The 21249-nt window shown below is 39.2% G+C and overlaps 1 protein-coding gene across 1 annotated transcript in view; it reads left to right on the top strand.

The window, feature by feature from the left end:
- Nucleotides 1–21249, top strand: part of LOC137208992 (putative RNA-binding protein Luc7-like 2) — a 26934-nt gene extending 5685 nt beyond the window's left edge. The window contains 4 exon segments of the mRNA XM_067710006.1: nucleotides 18742–19124; nucleotides 19301–19785; nucleotides 19788–20418; nucleotides 20421–21249. Of these exon segments, the coding sequence (XP_067566107.1) occupies nucleotides 18742–19124; nucleotides 19301–19785; nucleotides 19788–20418; nucleotides 20421–20461 (1540 nt within the window). The 3' untranslated portion in view covers nucleotides 20462–21249.

Here is a 21249-nt window from a genome sequence, read left to right as displayed (position 1 = left end):
CCGGAGCCTGTGCTCCGCAACGGGAGAGGCCACAACAGTGAGAGGCCCGCGTACCGCCACAAAAAAAAAAAAAAAAAAAAAATTGCATTTTCTAACTGCCTGCTGCTGGTGTATGGGAGCAAAATTATTATTTTTGTATGTTGATCTTGTATTTTGCACCTTTGCTGAAACTTCAGTTTGTTGCAGATTATTTTAGATTTTCAGTGTAAGGTAATCATAAAATATGCAAATGAATAGTGGTCTTTCTAATGTACTCTTCTTACTGCGGTAGCTAACACTGTATTAAATAGGGGCAGAATAGTAGGCATCCTTGTCTTATTCCTAATTTCCAGGGAAATGCTTTTCATTTTTCACATTTTAGTATGATTTGGGGGGTAGGTTTTGGTAGATAACTTGAAATATCAGGTTAAGAATTTCTATTACTATTTGATAAGAATTTCTGTTTGTGTTCATGAGTATTTAATTTTATTGTATGATTTTTAGGCATCTGTTGAGAAATGTGTGTTATTTAGTTTCTAAATCTTATGGCTCTTGTTCTTTAACTTGTCAATGTGGCAAATGACTTTCTGGGTTTTCTAATGGTAAATTGTCCTTGCATTGCCGGGGGGAACAAACCCCAACTTGGTCATTTTAAAAAACTACATTGCTGATTTGGTTTGCTGAACTTTACGGAGGATTTTTGCGTTTATGCTTATTAGTGAAATTGGCTTATAATCTTTCTTTTTTATACTGTCCATATGTAGTTTTGATATCAAGGGTTAACTTCTCTCAGAATGAATAGGGTAGCATTTCCTCTTTTTCTGTTTTCTGGAACAATTTGTGAAAGATTGAGATTAGGTGTTCTTTGAGTATTTGATAGAACTCGTCTGGGCCTTTTTTTTTTTTTTTTGGAAAGGGAAGGGGAGGGTATACTTTAAGCTTTAGTGACTGTAAGTCTATTTAGTTTTTCACTTTCTTCCTAAATCGAATGTAATAGATTATATATTTCAGGAGGTGTTTTGTTTCTTCTAAGTTTTCAAATTAATTGTCACAGTATTTAAAAATCATTATGAAATACTATGAAAAATCATAGTATTCTCTGATTTTAAAAAAAATCCCTACTGTACCTATAATTACATTCAGTATTTCATTGTAATATTGTTACTTGTGCCTTTATTTTTTTCTTGATCAATTTTGCCAAAGGTCTCTATTTTATTAGTTTTTGCAGCATGTTTTCATTTATTTCTACATCTTAGCTAAAAAGATTTCTTACTTGACAGATGTATTATTTAGAAGTGCATTTAAAATTTCTAATCATCTTTTTTCAGTAATTTTTTATGAATTATAATTTAATTACATTTTGATCAGAGAACATGACCTGCATGATATTAATTCTCTTGATATTATTTGTTGAGATTTATTTTGTAGCCTTATCCATGGTCAATTTTTATAGATAATGTATACTTGAAAAAAATGTATGATTGCTGATGACTATAGTTATGCCAACTTTCCTTTTGTTGGTCTTTATGTTTATATGATTTACCTTTTAAAAGTCTTTCAGACATGAGTAAAATATAATTTCCAATCAAAATCTTAATTTCTGATACTGTTTGTGTGTGTGTGTGTGTGTGTATTAAAGCATCTGATATTTTGATCACACACACACACTTGAGAGAAAAAAGTACTTAATTACTCTGTCCAAAAGACTATATATTGCTTTACTCTGCCAGTTCATTTTCTGGTATTTGAGGAAGGATCCTAATTTGCAAGGTTTTTAAAGCCTCAATTTTTTGTAACTGTAGAGAAGAAACAGCAGGAAGTTAGACTTGCTTCTTGATGCTAGTTCTACAAACTTCATTGAGAATTTTTTTATTTTTGGTAAATTAGGAAGCATAGTTTCAATTCTGTCTTTTAGCATAAATTAGACAATTTCCTAGGTTGCCCTTTCTGAGAAGTAGAACTGATTGACGTGCCTCTGTAAGATTTTGCTGCAATGGCAATTCCTTAGTTGTTCTTAGGGTAAGAAAGGCTGACTGGATATCTCCTATCAGCTGACTTTCAGAAGAGTCAGGAACCACCCTTTCATTACCTTTCGGTAGACTTGTCTATATTTTATCTCTTGGACATACCTTCCCAGAGATTTCACACAAACTTGACTTCCTCTTTCCTTGTACCGAAACTACCATTCACAGGACTCTAATAAACAAGGATGACAAGTTCTTAACCCAGCTGAGGGAGTCCTACCACAGTATCATATTTTTGCACGCCAACTTTCTGATTTATCTTTGTGTGGTCACTGGCTATATCACATGTTTAGGCACTAAAGAACATATAAAATTAAAAAATGTAAATGTAGAATCAGATGAACTTCAAAACTTTTTCAATCCAATGGTTCTCTGATTTTAAGGTTTTTTTTTTTCTAAGAGTTTATCTAAAATAACAACTATAGAGATATGTTTCAGGTATGTCCAACTAAGTCCTTTCACTCAGAAGAGAGTTAATATCATGAAGCTATGGAAAAGAGATCCAGATCACTTCATTTCACCAGTTGCCCGGGGATGGAAGCTTTGTGGCTAGCTATTTCATCTGATAATCTCTCTCCATCTGGTAATCTGTCTCTCCATCTGTAGTTCAGAGAAGACAGGAATAGACAATTCTAGTCAGTAGATGGTTATAAGTTTGTGTCAATGGACTGTGGTTCTGTGTTTGTACCATGTATAGATTATTACATTAAAAATCAGATTAGGGCTTCCCTGGTGGCGCAGTGGTTGAGAGTCCGCCTGCCGATGCAGGGGACATGGGTTCATGCCCTGGTCTGAGAAGATCCCACATGCCGTGGAGCGGCTGGGCCCGTGAGCCATGGCCGCGGAGCCTGCGCGTCCAGAGCCTGTGCTCCGCAACGGGAGAGGCCACAGCAGTGAGAGGCCCGCGTACCACAAAAAAAAAAAAAAAATCAGATTATAGCAAAGTCATACAATATTAAAACTTTACTTAATTTTATTTGATGATTCACAGTTCAAGCTTCAGGTGATTATTAGGTGTGTAGCAGTACTGATCAAGGTAGAGTTCTCTGGCTGACAGACTGCTGGGCACATGTGCTCTTATTAGGCACATGAAATAGTGGACAGTAGATTAGGAGACACATTGTAGTTCAAGCACTAGTGCCAGAGGGTTAGCTGATCCCAGGGCGCTCACAACCTTATACTTTGTGCATTGCTAGGATCCCCTTGTGTCTTCCTGGAGATTTATTTTTCACTTTCACTCTTGGACCAAGACTGGGAGGTTCTAGGTATGGCAAGTGGGTATGAAGTTTCCTAGGGAATCTTCTCTGTATTTGCTTGGAGAGATATAATAGTTTAGTGAAAAACAGCATTGAATTGGGAGTCAGAAGGTCTGACGTATAGTCTCTGTATCAGTCAGGGTTCTCCAGAGAAACAGAACCTATATATGTGTATATATATATATATATATATATATATATATATATATATATATATATATATACACACACACACACAGAGAGAATTGACTTACATGATTGGGGGACTGAAAAGTCCTAAGATCAGCAGTCAGCAAGCTGGAGATCCAGGAAAACCTGTGGTGTAGTTCCCAGTCTGATTGCAAAAGCCTGAGAACCAGGAGAGTTGATGGTATAAGTTCCAGTCCAAGAGGAGGAGAAGACCAGTGTCCTAGCACATGCCGTCATGCTGGCAAAGTTCCCTCTGAGCCTTTTGGCTCAATTCAGTTGATTTGGTCTTCAATTGATTGGGTAAGACCTACATACAGTAGGAAGGAAAATCTGCTGTACTCAGTCTACCAATTCAAATGTTAATCTCATCCAAAAACACCCTCATGGACAACCCAGAGTAATGTTTGATCAAATGTCTGGGTGCCCCATGGCCCAGTTAAGTTGACACTTAAAATTAACCATCACAGTCTCCAAACTGTCAGTGTATTTGTCATAGTAAAGAGCACTAGTTGTGTACCAAATCCAAAATCTCAGTGGCTTATACAATAAAGCTTCTTACACACGTCACGTTTGGTTTGGGTGTGTTCAGGTTGCTGCCTTCACAGGTGATTGAGAGATCTCAGCTCTTTCTATCTATCTAGCCAGTCTTTGCCAGAGCCCTAACCAGCTTTTAAACTTGAGCTTATCCCCTCTCTGAGCCTATTTCCTTCCTTGTAAAGTGAGGAGGATGGACTAAACATTCTCTAAGGGACTTTCCAGCTCTGACCATCTAAGTTCTATAATTCTATCAAAACCCTGGCTGGGCCCTGTAAACACTCAGCTTGGAGATGGTCTCTCCCAGTCCAAGAGGGAAGAACAGTGCTCAGTGTGCCCCCAAGGATTTTCTGGTCTATACCTGCAGCCTCTGGGAAGTTTATTCACTTCCTAAAGTTCCCGAGATTCAAGATAACCCCCTCTCTCAGGGTATAGCCTTACCCTAGGTCATGGTGCCAGCCCCCTCTTACCCAGTATTTGTGCAAATACTAATGTGACCATGAAACTTCCTCCTTATCGCCTCTTACAATTCTCATGCTGTGAAAAGTGATGACCACTTGGGCTCCTTCCCTAAGATTCTAGAGTACCAACAGAGAGGGGTGAAGGCTATATACACCTCAGCCCCAGATAGCCTAAAAGAGGGTTTCACAAAAGACTGGGCTGTGTCAGAATGATTGTGTTCACAAGTTTGTTTTTTTTTTCTGCACTTTCTGATGATTTTTAATTTATTTGTTTATTATCTGACTCCCCATTGGATTTTAGACTCCACAAAGTCTGAAATCCTGTCTACTTTATTTACTACTGCATCTCCAGGGCCTGTAATGGTGCCTGGCATAAAGTAAACATTTTTGAATGAATAAGTATTACTGAAAATTTTTTAATTTAGTCTAAATTCGGTGTAATAGGATTTCTTGGGGAAATTATGTTAGTAATACATCCATATATTTGCCTACTTAGTAATGTTTTAATCTTACCTAAGTTTACTGTTAACACTAGTAATTTTAGAATAGTGAGCAAGAGACCAATAACAGACTATCCCTCATGGTTTAACCTAAACTTGGGGGTTCAGAAACGTTAAAACAGGGTGTAAGTGCTGTTTCTCCAGGCCGGGAAGCATATGCTGTCAGCCTTCAGTTGAGCTGCACTTTCTCCACAAAGGCTATGTGCCAAATTGTCCTTACTTTGGACAATGGTCAGTTTCAGAGTATGAGCATGCATTTCTAACCTAGAGAGTATAGCTGTCTCTTTTTAGTCCCATGAAGTATAGAAATTAGCTCTACTTCTTATTTGTGTATCAAATAAAATCTAGTTGTCCTGCAGCTCTTCTTGTCCCTGAAAAAAGGTGTGACTGAGCTCTCCTTAGCTTATGCTTTCAGTTTCACTGTGATCATTGTCTCTTTATTCACCACCCCACCTTACAAATTAAACACAATTTGTAAGATGAGTCTGCAAACAAAAGGAGCAAAAATATCATATCATATAAGTCAAGAGTCTAGTGTGGAGTAGGAACTCAATAAATGGCCCTACTGTTGTTAATATTTGTATCATTATTGATACCTTCTTATATTAGTAACTGCCACTTATTAAGACTTTACTCTGTGCTAAGAACTGTGCTAAGTGTGCTGCATGCATTTTCTCATTTAATCCTAACAATATTCCTATGAAATATTTTATTAGTCAAGGCTCTCCAGAGAAACAGAACTAGGCAGTCTTTCTGGCTCTCAAGGCTGATCTCAGGTTATTTGTACCCTTCTTTGGGGACAGGTCATGTCACTGGTTGATTTTATTTCTCAGTTAGAACATGACAAGTTTTTAAATATATATATTTATTTATTTATTGGTTGCATCAGGTCTTAGTTGCGGCATGTGGGATCTTTTGTTGCGATGCACAGTCTCTTCACTGAGGCGTGCGGGCTCGCTAGTTGTGGCGCGCGGGCTCCAGAGCGCGTAGGCTCTGTAGTTGCGGCCCACGGGCTTAGTTGCCCTGAGGCATGTGAGATTCTAGTTCCGCAACCAGGGATCAAACCAGCGTGCCCTGCATTGCAAGATGGATTCTTAACCACTGGACCACCAGGGAAGTCCCATTTAAAAAATTATAAAAGTTTTTTAAAATTTTTATTTATTTGGCTGCACAGGGTCTTAGTTGTGGCACTCGGGATCTTTGCTGCGGCATGCGGGCTTCTTGGTTGTGGCACGTGGACTTAGCTGTGGCATGCATGTGGGATCTAGTTCCCCGACTAGGGGTCGAACACAGGCCCCCTGCATTGGGAGCATGGAGTCTTAGCCACAGGACCACCAGGGAAGTCCTGAATATGACAAGTTTTTATTCTAGAAACCCTAATAATTTATTATTAAATCACATGCATTCAATTAAGAGAAGTATATTTCTTCTTTCAAACAATTCACAAGGGTATTTAAGAAATCAGCCACTCATTGTGGAGGGCTGCAATTTATAGACCGACTCTCGCAAGCCAGAAACCATTCCATTGCCTGATGTCCTTTGACACTATCACCCAAGTTGTTTCCATCTGCCTGATGGAGATCAGACTTCTCTGTGACCTTGAATAAGTACAATTGTATAAGACACCTGATCCAGAAATTTACTGATGTCCAGAGGGAAAGCTATACTCTCTTTTTTCACTAACTTACTGATTCTAAAATTAGAAAGACAAATATATTCTCCAGCAGCATTTGGGAAGTGGGATTACACATACCATCTTTGATTTTGGACAGAATCTCCTCACAGATATTGAATATTCTTTTTTTATTGCTATGGAACACACCAAATTTCCAATTCATTAAAAAAAATTTATTATATAATATTTGCTATATACAGAAGAATATATGTAATGAAAGTGTAAGCTGTGAGTATAATAGTAAAACTGAACAACTGCGATTCCGGCCCAAGCTTAAAAGTGAGAACTTTATCAATACCCATTGACTCTACCTGTATACTCCTGCCCTGGCCCATTTCTCTCAACATCACTCTTTATTACTTCTTCTATTCGTATACTTTTCTTGGTAAGACTAGAAAGACTTGAAACATTTTGTGACTTGGAAAAAAAATCAGTTCTAGTTCTCTCCACAAACTTAGAAATAATAAGCATGATTTCCATGGCAGGCACACCCCCTCCCCAAACCCTTGCTTCCCGTACACTTAAATATAGGCTACAATTATTACTTCTCTATTTAGAGATTATTGTGGTTTCAGTTTTCATTGTATCCTTGTGGGTTTTTTCTGTGTTGGTTGCCATTATAAATGTCTCTTTTATTCCCCCATGTGGTCACTTTCTTAAAAACCTTGTTTAGCACATCTTCAATGGAGTGTGGTTTGACTGCATATCTGCCAGCCTCAAGGATATTCAGATACTTTTATTCCATTCCAAGTATAGAAAACATGCAATGATAATTTAGGCTCTGTGAACTGTGAGGGAGGGGAAGAGAACATGCATCTCTTAAATGCCTATAATGTGTCAAGTTTTTTGCCAGTCTTTTCCCAATTCAAAATTCTTATTAGGTAATTGTCATTATGTGTATATGACGATGAGAAAACTGAAACTCAGAGAAGCAATTGCCCAGGGTCACACAGGTACTAAGTGGTAGAGCCAATATTTGAATCCAAGTCTTCTGTGGGTATGATGGGTGAAGGAGACAGTCCAGCCTAATGAAAATCAGGCAATCTCATTCCTAGATATCTGCCCCCCTCCTTTCTTGTGGAAATGGTAACGCCAGTCCTATTCATTCACTTCACAGGGACTTTGTGGGGCTTAGTACAGTAATCCTTAGAATTTCAGAGGATAGATACTATAGCCATCAAAGACATTGTTTATATTAGTTTCTGGGGGTCAGGCAGTGAGTGGACATTTAGTTCTGGACCATCATTTACGGAGACCAGGAAAGCTGAACACCTCTAATGCAGACATGATCCCCAAATTCAGGTCACCCCTGTGCTCACCCATTTCCATATACCAAATCTGCTCACACAGATTGATTTGTGTATCTGCCCCTCTCCTACTCCTCCAAGTCATCTCACCAAAATGATACAAAGACAGGACCCTGGGGAAGAAGGCCCAGAAGCAAGACTCCTAGCACACAAGCCCAACAATAAGCTCACAAATAATTTCATAATATTTTTAAATAGTATACATTTTATATCAATAAATATAAAAATAGTTTAGCTTATCATACTAAGGTATAGCCAGCAAGGAAACAACTTTTTTTTTTTTTTTTTTTTTTTTTTTTTGCGGTACGCGGGCCTCTCACTGTTGTGGCCTCTCCCGTTGCGAAGCACAGGCTCCGGGTGTGCAGGCTCAGCGGCTATGGCTCATGGGCCCAGCCAGGCTCAGCGGCCATGGCTCACGGGCGCATCGGCAGGCGGACGCTCAACCACTGCGCCACCAGGGAAGCCCAGGAAACAACTTTTAAACACAGAATGATGGTCACAGCTTTGGGAGCATTTCACGAATGAAAAAGCTTGTGTATAATCAGTGGCGCCCACTAATGCCATTCCTGATTCTGTTCCTTTGGTCAAAGGATCTGAATATCTAAAAATGATGATTCTCCTCCAGCTTCTCTCTGCCTCTGGTATTGGGTTGTTTTTCATCAACAACCTGCTGATTGGTCTTAGCAACGAGGAACAGTGTGTGCGTGTTAGCATTCTGAAGGTGGTTTGCAGATTTACTCCCACTGAGTTGATAAACTTCCTCCTTCTTAACGGTTTTCTAGCCTCCAATCCTAATCATTGCCTTCTTTCCAAATTCTCCACGTATGTTGCTCAGGAAGCACAAGTAGTTGCAAACCACAGAGGTTGGTTCTCACCAACTGCTGAATTCAACCTGTAGAAAACTGGACAAAGCACAGCCAACACTTTCAGGAGCCTAGAGCAACTCCAAAGTGAAGAAAGTGAACTCAAGTTGTATTGTGTAAATTGCACCCCCCGAACAGTCTCAGGAAGTATCACAGCTTCCTGATTGCAAACACAGATAAAGCTGAAGGCCACAGCTGCTAAGGACAAAAGCCACCAACCCAAAAAATGAAGAAAAATGACATCTAAAGGCTGCGGTTGTGAGAAAGTCCCACTAGATATATCATGGTCTAAAAGAGAATTCAGATAATGGGTTTTGTGTCTCATGCAAATAAAGATCACCTGACGCTTTGGAATTGTAGAGAAATGGGGAGATCTGAGAGTTCTGACTAGTAACGTTATGAAGTCAGTTTCTGCATGACCATTTCACTGAAGAGCATTTTGAATCTGATGAAGAAGAATGTCAGGGCTATGGGTTGAGATGATGGGAGCCTATGAGTTGGGACACTAAAATGGAAAATCTAACCCCTTAAAATCTCTTCTCTGCGCAACTTGCTTTCAGTGCCTGCTGTTAAATATAAAAGTCACTGTGTGCTCTCAGTATTAAGAAAAAAGTCTCTGGGAACTCCCTGGCTGTCCAGTGGTTAGGACTCTGTGCTTCCACTGCAGGGGGCATGGGTTCTATCCCTGGTGGGGGAACTATGATCCCACACACACACAAAAAGACTCAGCAGCTTGAAAAGGAGATCAGGATTGATTGCAAAGGGCAGAGTTCAGATTCCTTTGCTGACTGGTTGTGTGACTTTGGACAATTTAATCCTAGTTGCTTCATCTGTTAAATGCAAAGAATAGTATCTACTTGTAGCGTTACTGTGAGAATTGGGGATTATACATGTAAAAATACCTGAACCAGAGCAGGCATTCAATACATAATGGTAGTTATACTGCTATTGTTAACCGATGGCTCTGAAATTTTTCATGTAGCACCCAATTTGAAACACAACAGGGCTGGAAACTTCCATTTCTGGTAGTATTATGGGAACAACCCTCCAGATGGAGGCAACTAAAATTCTGGGTAAAATATTTTAAAATAATTGTAGATACATCCAAAGTAAGGAATCTGTTGATTTCAAAACCAGTAGTGAAAGTAGGAAATCTGGTCAGGAAACAAGTGCCAAGCTGGCTATCACCCTGAGGCTTTTTTCAAACTCCAGAGGGTCGTTCCTCCTTGATGCCTGCATGAAGCAGAGCATGGAATTGGGAGTTAAAGCCTGGGCTGATCAAGGTGGAGAGTCTAATAGAAAACCTACCCTATTACACCCTCAGTGCAAGGGTGAATAAGAAATCACACTGCACAGGTAGGGGCTTCCCTGGTGGCGCAGTGATTAAAGTCCGCCTGCTGATGAAGGGGACACGGGTTCGTGCCCCGGTCTGGGAAGATCCCACATGCCGGGGAGCGGCTGGGCCCATGGGCCATGGCCGCTGAGCCTGCGCATCCGGAGCCTGTGCTCCGCAACGCGAGAGGCCACAATAGCAGGAAAAAGAAATCACACTGCACAGGCGATAATGAAGAAACGCCTATTTTCACCTTGGTGTTGGTGGAAGGGGCAGAAATCTTCCTCAAGAATTCATAAATCATGTTGGTCCTCACATGTATTTTCTGTCAGGATTCACTTTCATTTAAATGCTGAATTTTAGGTTAAAATTTTAATCTAACTATAGTCCCAGATTGGTAGCACTCCAGGCAACTGATAGAAACTGATGGAAATTTCTCTGGAGGAACCTAACTTTAATTCAGATCTCAAAGAATTCCTGCCTGTTGAGTTCTAAGGAAAATTTTTAATTTTATTTTTTTATTAAATTATAATTAACATACAATATTATATGAGTTTCAGGCATATAACATAGTGATTCGATATTTTTATACATTATGAAATGTTCACCACATTAAGTCTAGTTACCATCTGTCAGGATACAAAGTTGTTATAATATTATTGACTATATTCCCTATGCTGTGTGTTACATCCCTGTGACTTATTTATTTTATAGCTAGCATTTTTTTCATGATTATTTAAGTTATTTATTTATTTATTTTGGCTGCATTGGGTCTTAGTTGCAGGCACACGGGATCTTCGTTGAGGCATGAGGGATCTTTCTGTTGTGGTATGTGGGCTCTTCGTTGCGGCACTCAGGTTTCTCTCTAGTTGTGGCATGCGAGCTTCTCTCTAGTTGTGGCATGCAAGTTTTCTCTTCTCTGGTTGTGGCTGGTGGGCTCCAGAGCGCACAAGCTCAGTAGTTGTGGCACATGGGCTTAGTTACCCCACGGCATGCGGGATCTTAGTTCCCCAACCAGGGATTGAACCTGTGTACCCTGCATTGGAAGGCAGATTCTTTACCACTGGACCACCAGGGAAGCCCCTAGAATTTTTAAAATTGAAATACAGTTGATTTACAATGTCATGCCAATCTCTGCCGTACAGCACAGTGACTCAGTTATACACATGTAGACGTTCTTTTTTTTTATATTCTTTTCCATTATGGTTTATCCCGGGAGATTGGATATAGTTCCCTGTGCTATACAGTAGGACCTTGTTTTTTATCCATTCTAAATGTAATAGTTTGCATCTTCCAACCCTAAACTCCCAGTCCATCCCTCTCCCTTGCCCCCTCCCCTTGGCAACCACAAGTCAGATCTCTCTGTGAGTCTGTTTCTGTTTTGTAGATAGGTTCATTTGTGCCATATTTTAGATTCCACATATAAGTAATATCATATGGTATTTGTCTGCTCTTTCTGACTTACTTTATTTAGTATGATAGTCTCTTTTTGTTTTATTTATTTATTTATTTACTTTATTTCTTTTTTGGCTGCTGTGGGTCTTCATTGCTGTGCACGGGCTTTCTCTTCATTGCTGTGCATTGCTGTGCACGGGCTGCTGTGTGCGGCGGAGCAGGGGCTACTCTCTGATGTAGTGCATGGGCTTCTCACCGAGGTGGCTTCTTTTGTTGCAGAGCACAGGTTCTAGGTGCGCAGGCTTCAGTAGTTGTGGCACATAGGCTCAGTAGTTGTAGCTCGTGGGCTCTAGAGCACAGGCTCAGCAGTTATGGCGCAGGGGCTTAGCTGCTCCGTGGCATGTGGGATCTTCCCAGACCAGGGATCAAACCTGTTTCTCCTGCATTGGTAGGCGAATTCTCAACCACTGCGCCACCAGGGAAGACCCAGTATGATAGTCTCTGGTTGCATCCATGTTGCTTCAAATTGCATTATTTTGTTCTTCTTATGGCTGAGTAGTATTCCATTGTATATATGTACCACATCTTTATCCATTCATCTGTTGATGGACATTTAGGTTGTTTCCATGTTTTGGCTATTGTGAATAGCGCTGCTATGAACATAGGGGTGCATGTATCTTTTTCAGTTATAGTTTTGTCTGGGTATATGCCCAGGACTGGGATTGCTGGACCATATGGTAATTCTATTTTTACTTTTCTGAAGAACCTCCATATTGTTTTCCATAGTGGTAGCACCAACTTACATTCCTACGAGCTGTGTAGAAGAGTTCCCTTTTCTCCACACCATCTCCAGTATTTGTTATTTGTCTACTTTTTTTTTTTTTTTTTTTTTTTTTTTTTGCAGTACACGGGCCTCTCACTGTTGTGGCCTCTCCCATTGCGGAGCACAGGCTCTATTCTGAAAGAGCCAATATTTCCAAAGCAGTCCTGAGGGAAAAAAACAAAGCAGGAGGCATAACTCTCCCAGACTTCAGACAATACAAAGCTACAGTAATCAAAACAGTGTGGTATTGGTACAGAAACAGACACACGGCTCAGTGGAACAGAATAGAGAGCCCAGAAATAAACCCGCACACCTACAGTCAATTAATCTTCCACAAAGGGGGCAAGAATATAAAATGGGAAAAAGACAGTCTCTTCAGCAAGTGGTTCTGGGAAAGTTGGACAGCTGCATGTAAATCAATGAAATTAGAACACACCCTCACACCACGTACAAAAATAAACTCAAAATGACTTAAAGACTTAAACATAAGACATGACACCATAAAACTCCTAGAAGAGGGCATAGGCAAAACATTCTCTGACATAAATCATACCAGTGTTTTCTTAGTTCAGTCTCTCAGGCAATAGAAATAAAAACAAAAATAAACAAATGGGACCTAATTAACCTTGCAAGCTTTTGCACAGCAAAGGAAATCATTAAAAAAAAAAAATGAAAAGACAATCTATGGAATGGGAGAAAATATCTGCAAACAATGTGACCGACAAGGGCTTAATCTCCAAAATATACAACAGCTCATACAGCTCAACAACAACAAAAAACAAACAACCCAATCAAAAAATGGGTAGAAGATCTTAATAGACATTTCTCCAAAGAAGACATACAGATGGCCAGTAGGTACATGAAAAGATGCTCAGCATCACTAACTATTAGAGAAATGCAAATCAAAACTACAATGAGGTACTGCAATTTTTTTTTTTAATCACAAGACAAACATTGAAAACAAGACACCATGAATGAGAACCATCAGAAACAAATTTCAGCAAATATAGACCAACAGATGTTTCAGATGTTGGAACTATTGACACAAAAAAGGAAATATCTATGTTTAATATATTTAAAGAAATTAAATGAATGTTTGAAATTACGAGCAGAGAATAATGACAATAAAGAATGACCAAGCAGGGCTTCCCTGGTGGCGCAGTGGTTGAGAGTCCGCCTGCCGATGCAGGGGACGTGGGTTCGTGCCCGGTCTGGGAGGATCCCACATGCCGCGGAGCGGCTGGGCCCGTGAGCCATGGCCGCTGGGCCTGCGCGTCTGGAGCCTGTGCTCCACAACGGGAGAGATCACAGCAGTGAGAGGCCCGCATAACGCAAAAAAAAAAAAAAAAAAAAAAAAAAAAAAAGAATGACCAAGCAGATTTGAAAGCAAATAGAACTTCTAGAAATAAAAAGGGAACAAAGAACAGATGGGATAAATAGAAAACAAATAGCAAGATGTTAGACTCAAACTCAACCATATCAATAATCCCATTATATATAAACGTAAATGGTTTAAACCAGTGCTGTCCAATACAGCAGCTACTAGCCACATGTGGCTGTTGAGCACTTAAAATGCAACTTGTGTGTGACTGAGGAACTGATTTTTAAATTTTAATTAATTTAAATTTAAACAGGCATATGTGGCTGGTGGCTACTGTATTGGGCAGCACAGTTCCAAACATTCCAATTAAAAGACAGAGATTATCTGAGCAGATGAGAAAGCAAGATCTAATTACATGCCGCCTACAAAAAAGATCTATTTTAAATATAGACACAAATAGGTTAAAAGTAAGAGAATAGAAGGAGACGTATCACGATAAAACTAATTAAAAGAAAGCCGGTGAACCTGTATTAATGTCAGACCAAACTGATTTCAGAGGAAAAATTACCAGAGATAAAGAGATTCATTTCATGGGGACAGAGGGAACAATTCCTCAAGAAAATGTCACAGTCCTAAATACTATGCAACTAAATACAGAGCTTCAAAATATATGAAGCAAAGACTAAGAAAACTGCAGAGAAAAAAGATATATACATAATTACAGTCAGATTTTTCAACTCTACTCTCTAAATAATGGGTAGAACAAATAGACATAAGCAACACTATCAATAAACTTGATCAACTGACATACATAGAACATTCTATCCAACAAGAACAGAATACATATTCTTTTTTTTTTAATTAATTAATTTTTGGCTGCGTTGGGTCGTCGCTGCGTGTGGGCTTTCTCTAGCTGTGGCGAACAGAAGCTACTCTTTGTTGCGGTGCACGGGCTTCTCATTGCAGTGGCTTCCCTTGTTGTGGAGCATGGGGTCTAGGTGCACAGGCTTCAGTAGTTGTGGCTTCTGGGCTTCTAGAGCGCAGGCTCAGTGGTTGTGGCGCACGGGCTTAGTTGCTCCGCGGCATGTGGGATCTTCCCAGGCCAGGGACGGAACCCATGTCCCCTGCATTGGCAGGTGGATTCTTAACCCCTGTGCCACCAGGGAAGTCCCTACATATTCTTTTAAGGTACATACAGAGGACTTCATATTCTTTTAAGGTACACATAGAGGACTTCCCTGGTGGCACAGGGGTTAAGAATCCACCTGCCAATGCAGGGGACATGAGTTCGGTCTCTGGCCCAGGAAGGTTCCCACATGCCGCAGAGTAACTAAGCCCGTGCACCACAACTACTGAGCCTGTGCTCTAGAGCCACAACTACTGAAGCCCGAGCACCTAGAGCCTATGCTCTGCAACAAGAGAAGCCACTGCAATGAGAAGCCCATGCACCACAACAAAGAGTAGCCTCTGCTCACCGCAACTAGAGAAAGCCCACATGCAGCAACGAAGACCCAATGCAGCCAAAAATAAATAAATAAAAATAAATTTCTAAAAAAAAAAAAATTAAACTACATTAAAAAATAAAAATAAAGTACACATAGAAGGACTTCCCTGGTGGTCCAGTGGGTAAGGCAAGACTCTATGCTCCCAATGCAGAAGCCCAGGTTCGATCCCTGGTCGGGGAACTAGATCCCACATGCATGCAGCAACTAAGAGTCCACATGCTGCAACTAAGAAGCCCACGTGCTGCAACAAAGATCCCATGTGCCGCAACTAAGACCTGGAGCAGCCTAAATAAATAAATATTAAAAAAAAATAAAGTACACATAGAACACATACTCTTTTTAAAGTGAAAAAAAAAAGATTATTTACCAAGATAGACCATATTCTGAGCCACAGAAGAAATACCAATATATTTAAAGTGATTCAAATATGCAAAGTTTATTTCTGATCATAATGGAATTAAATTAGAAATCAATTACAGAAAGATATCTTAAAATATCCAAACATTTAAAAACTAAATATCAAACGTCTGATTATCACATGAGTCAAAGAGGAAATCAAAAGGGATTTAGAAAGTATTTTGAACTGATAAAAATAAAAATACACTTATCAAAATCTGTGGGATTCAGCAAACAGTGCTTAGAGGGAAATTTAGAGCACTGAATACCTATATTAGAAAAGAAGAAAAATCTTTATTACCCCAGCTTCCACCTTAAGAAACTAGAAAAGGAAGAAAAAAATTATACCTAAGGTAAAGAGGAGAAAGGCAATAAAAAGATAAGACCAGAAATCAATGAAAGGAAAACAGAAATAATAAACCTCTAGCTAGATTTAGGAGGCAACTTATGAAGTTGCCATAAGAATGAGAAAGGTGACATCACTACAGATGCTACAGATATCAAAGGATAATAAGGAAATTATGAATTTTATTTTTTATTATTTTTAATTGAAGTATAGTTGATTTACAATGTTGTGTAATTTTATGTCAATAAATTCAACAACTTACAAGTGGATAAATTCATTGAAAGACACAATCTGCCAAACTTCACTCAAGAAGAAATAGATGACTTGAATTAGCCCTATATCTACTTAAGAGCTTGAACTTAAGCCTTCCCACAAAGAAAACTACTTCTGACTGGCTTCACTGGTAAATTCTACTAAATATTTATGGAAGAAATAATACAAATTCTATAAAAACTCTTCCAGATAAGTGCAGAGGAGGGAATACTTATCACATACTATGAAGCCAGTATTACCCTGATACCGAAGCCAAAGAAAGACATTATAAGGAAACTGCTGACCAATATCCCTCATGAACATAGATGCAAAAATTCATAACAGTTTTAGTCAACCAAATCCAAAAATACATAAAAAGGATAATACATCATAACCAGGAGAGTTTTATTCCAGGAACACAAGCTTAGTTTAACATTTGAAAATTAACTGATATAATTCACCATACTGACAGACTGAAAACCAGAAAAACCATATGCTTATCTCAATAGATGCAGAAAAAGCATTTTTCCTGATAAAAATTCTAAGCAAACTAGTAATAGAAAAGACTTTCTTGACCTAATAAAGGATATTATAGAAAATCTACAGCTAACATCATACTTAATGGTGAAAACCTGAAAATTCTTTCCCCCTAAGATCAGTAACAAGGCATGCATGTGTGTTCTCACCATTTCTATTCAATATTATACTGGCAGTTCTAGCCAATGCAATAAGTCAAGAAAAACAATTAAAGGTACACAGATTGGGAAGGAAGAAGAAAAACAAAAACTATATTTGCTGACATGATGATTATCTTTGTAGATAATCCTATGGATTCTACAAAAAGAATGTACTAGAACTAATAGGCAAATTTAGCATGAGTTCAGGATACATGGTCATAGTGCAAAAATCAATTGTATTTCCATATATAAGCAGTGAAAAAATAGAAATTAAAATTATAAAAGCAATACCATTTACAATAGCATAAAAATATGAAATAGAAATAAATTTGACAAAAGATGTACAATAACTATATAATGATAACTAGAAAACATTGGTGAAAGGAATTAAAGAAGACCTAGAAGGATGGAGAGATATATCATGTTCATGGAACAAAAGACCTGAGATTGTTAAAGCATCAATCCTCCTGAAATTGATTTACTATCCCAGTTAAAATCCCAAAAGGTTTTAAAAAAATAAATTGATGACCTGATTCTGAAATTTATATAGAAATGAAAAAGACTTAGAATAACTAAAACAACTTTGAAAAGAAAGCAGACAAAACCAGAAAACAAAAATAAAGTTGGAGTACTTACACTACTGGATATCAAAACTTATTATAAAACTACAGTAGTTAGGACAGTATGGTATTGATGTAAAGATAGACAAATTAATATAACAGAATAGTCAAGAAAGAGTCGAAGTCATATAAGGTAACTTGATTTTCAACAAAGGTACCAAGGTAATTCAATGGGGGGAAAGAATAATCTTTTCAACAAATGGTGTTGGAACAATTGAGTAGCCATATGGAAAAGTATCAACCTTGATTCTGCATCCTACCAATTAAAAATTAACTCAATGTATCATTGACCAAAACATATAGAATTAAAACTATAAAATTTCTAGGTATAAATGTACAAGACAATGTTACTTACCTGGGCTTTGTCAAAGAGTTTTTTTTTTTTCTGTTTTGTTATATTCATTCATTTGTTTTAAATTTTAGAAGTTTTGTCAAAGATCTTTTTAAAATATGACACAAAAATCATAACTATAATAGAAAACATCAATAACATATTTCATCAAAATTTAAAACTTTTTCTCTTTGAAGGACACTGTTAAAAAATTAAAAGGCAAACTACAGACTGGGAAACGATATTTGCAAAATATATCTATGACACAATTCTTATATCTAAAATATGTAAAGAATTATTATAATTCAATAATAACAGAACAAACCAATTTAAAAGTAGGCAAAACATTTAAACAGACATTTCACCAAAGAAGATGTATTGATGGCAAATAAGCACGTGAAAAGATGCTCAGCATCATTAATCATTAGATAATTCAAATTAAAACCACTTCAAATCAAAAGTGTGATACAATTACATATCTACTAGAATAGCTACAAGCAAAAAGCCTCATAATACCACAAGGATGTGGAGAACTGGAACTCTCATTGATTGCTGGTGGGAATGTAAAATGGTACAAACCACTTTGGAATACCCTTTGGCGGTGTCTTAAAAAAAGTTAAACATATGCATATGATATAATTCAGCTATTCCATTCCTAAATATTTACCTAAGAAATGAAAGCACATGTCCATAACAAGATGTACATGAATGTTCATAACAACTTTATTTGTAGTAACCAAGAACTGGAAATATCCAACAAGTGACAAAATAAATAGTGTTATAGCTGTACAATGGAGTACTACGCAGAAATAAAAACAACAACAACAATAACAATTGACAGACCTAACAACATGGACAAATTCAGAATAATTTTGTTGAGTGAAAGAAATCAGACCCCCAAAAAGAAGTCATGTTGGCGGCGACGGTGGCGGCGAGCGGCGTCAGAGCTTGAAGGGGGGCTGACGTCTTCTGGCGGGTGGCGGTGTTGGAGACGAGAGCTTGGTTAGCCAGTATTGCTTCTGTCCCAGGAACCCAACGGAGAGTGAGGGAACGAGGGTCGCTTTCAGGGGCTGCTGCCTTCCACGTACGCGTCGTCGTGAGGAGCGCAGCCCGGACTCTCCCGCAACCCCTCCATCTCCCTTTTTCGCACGCCTCGAGGCAGCGGCGGCAACCGAGACAGCGTCTCACCTTCCCCGACCCCTTCCCCTTGTCTCTCCCGCCCGAGCGGGTCCGGTCTGCGCCCCACCCCCGTCCGTCCGCCCGCTATGCCGCCGCCGTGTCTGCGCAGGCCCAGATGCGCGCGATGCTGGACCAGTTGATGGGCACCTCCCGGGACGTCTAAGAGGATTTACCAATGAACCCATGTTTACAAGTCCACGATATTATTTAGCTGAAATGACTGGATTTTCACTGCTGTGTTGGGCCAGAAGGCCCTGGTGGTGGCAACCGCCTGTGTGCCACTGAAAATCGTGCCAATGCCTGGCATACTGCATAAATGGAAGCAGGGTACCGCGAGATACTACTCATCAACGAATCAAATTCAGTGATGACAGAGTATGCAAGAGTCACCTTCTGAATTGTTGCCCCCATGATGTCCTGTCTGGAACTAGAATCGATCTTGGAGAATGTCTGAAAGTCCATGACCTGGCTTTAAGAGCAGATTATGAAATTGCATCCAAAGAACAAGATTTTTTCTTTGAACTCGATGCTATGGATCATCTGCAGTCATTCATTGCAGATTGTGATCGAAGAACAGAAGTGGCTAAGAAAAGATTAGCAGAAACTCAGGAAGAGATTAGTGCTGAAGTTGCAGCAAAGGCAGAACGTGTTCATGAGTTAAATGAAATCGGTAAATTGTTGGCTAAGGTGGAACAGCTAGGAGCTGAAGGGAATGTGGAGGAATCCCAGAAAGTAATGGATGAAGTAGAGAAAGCACGGGCAAAGAAAAGAGAAGCAGAGGAAGTTTATCGGAATTCCATGCCAGTTTCTGGAAGCTGGAAGCTTCCAGTTTCCAGCAGCAGAAACTTCGAGTCTGTGAAGTTTGCTCTGCCTATTTAGGTCTTCATGATAATGACAGACGACTGGCTGATCATTTTGGGGGTAAACTGCACCTGGGTTTTATTGAAATAAGAGAGAAACTTGAAGAATTAAAGAGAGTTGTAGCTAAGAAGCAGGAGAAAAGAAACCAGGAACGCCTGAGAAGAAGAGAAGAAAGGGAGAGAGAAGAAAGGGAGAAGCTGAGGAGGTCTCGATCACATAGCAAGAATCCTAAAAGATCCAGGTCCAGAGAGTATCGCAGACATAGGTCTCGCTCCATGTCACGGGAATGGAAAAGGAGAACTCGATCCAAATCCCGGGAGAAACGCCATCGCCACAGGTCCCGCTCCAGCAGCCATAGTCGCAGTCGCAGCCACCAGAGAAGTGGGCACAGTTCTAGAGACAGGAGCAGAGAGCGATCCAGGAGGAGATCCTCAAAAGAGAGATTCAGAGAACAAGACTTAGCATCACGTGACAGAGACAGGAATTCAAGAGACAGATCACCTCGTGACAGAGATCGAAAAGGTAAGAAGCAGTCCTATGAGAGCGCTAATGGCAGATCAGAAGACAGGAGGAGCTCTGAAGAGCGTGAAGCAGGGGAGATATAATTAGCTGTGTACATATCCTCGATCCTTAAGCTTCCTCTGGAGTTACATACTATTGTTTAGTTTACAGCTGTTCAGGGTGACACAGTGAGCAGTTCCAGACACCTATCCAGCTAGGCTAGGTGTATAGCATCTAACTTGATCTGAACTTGTTTTCTTTGATGAAGCCTAAAACTACATCCATAGTTTCTGGTGAACTTGTAATACACTTCTGAAAGTACAGTTTTATATAATAAGATGCTGATGTCTTTATTCTTTCTAGTAGGAGTGATAGTGAATGAATTGTGTTACTTGCTTTGGGATTTTTTTGAACATTTGTAAAATGCTGTCTTCCTTTCTCGTCCAAAAAACCAGCAACTTTGGGAATTTCTTTTTAATCCTTCTTCCTTTGACTCTGTATCCCCTGATACCTCTACCCTCTAATTGTAAGAGAAAGGGGTGCAGGGAAGCAATATAACTTCTGTTCTAAGGTTCTATTCCCATTATTAATTACTAGCTGATTACAGTTCAGAACATTTATACTGGAATGTGTGCTGGAGAAATTTAAAATACTGTGAGTTTTGTTTGTCTAACGGTGCCTATTTTAGAGTGGGAAGTTGAACAGCTGTTGCGTTACATGCTTTGCTTTTTTATTGAAATTTTGAAATCAAACATGTCTTGATTTTTCTGTTCTATTGAATAGCTATGTTCAGGATGTTTTGAGATGGGGGGTGGGGGCAGTGACTCTTTCATAAGCACTTCTTGTTTTATTTTGTGTGTGTGGAGTATAAAGATTACACCCTTATTGTAAAAAATAATAAAATGAAAATAACCACCACCA

Source organism: Pseudorca crassidens, chromosome 2 (genome assembly GCF_039906515.1).
Source record: "Pseudorca crassidens isolate mPseCra1 chromosome 2, mPseCra1.hap1, whole genome shotgun sequence".
Classification (NCBI taxonomy): Eukaryota; Metazoa; Chordata; class Mammalia; order Artiodactyla; family Delphinidae; genus Pseudorca; species Pseudorca crassidens.
The sequence above is the reverse complement of the archived record's forward strand: the minus strand, read 5'-3'. Positions and strand labels throughout refer to the sequence as shown.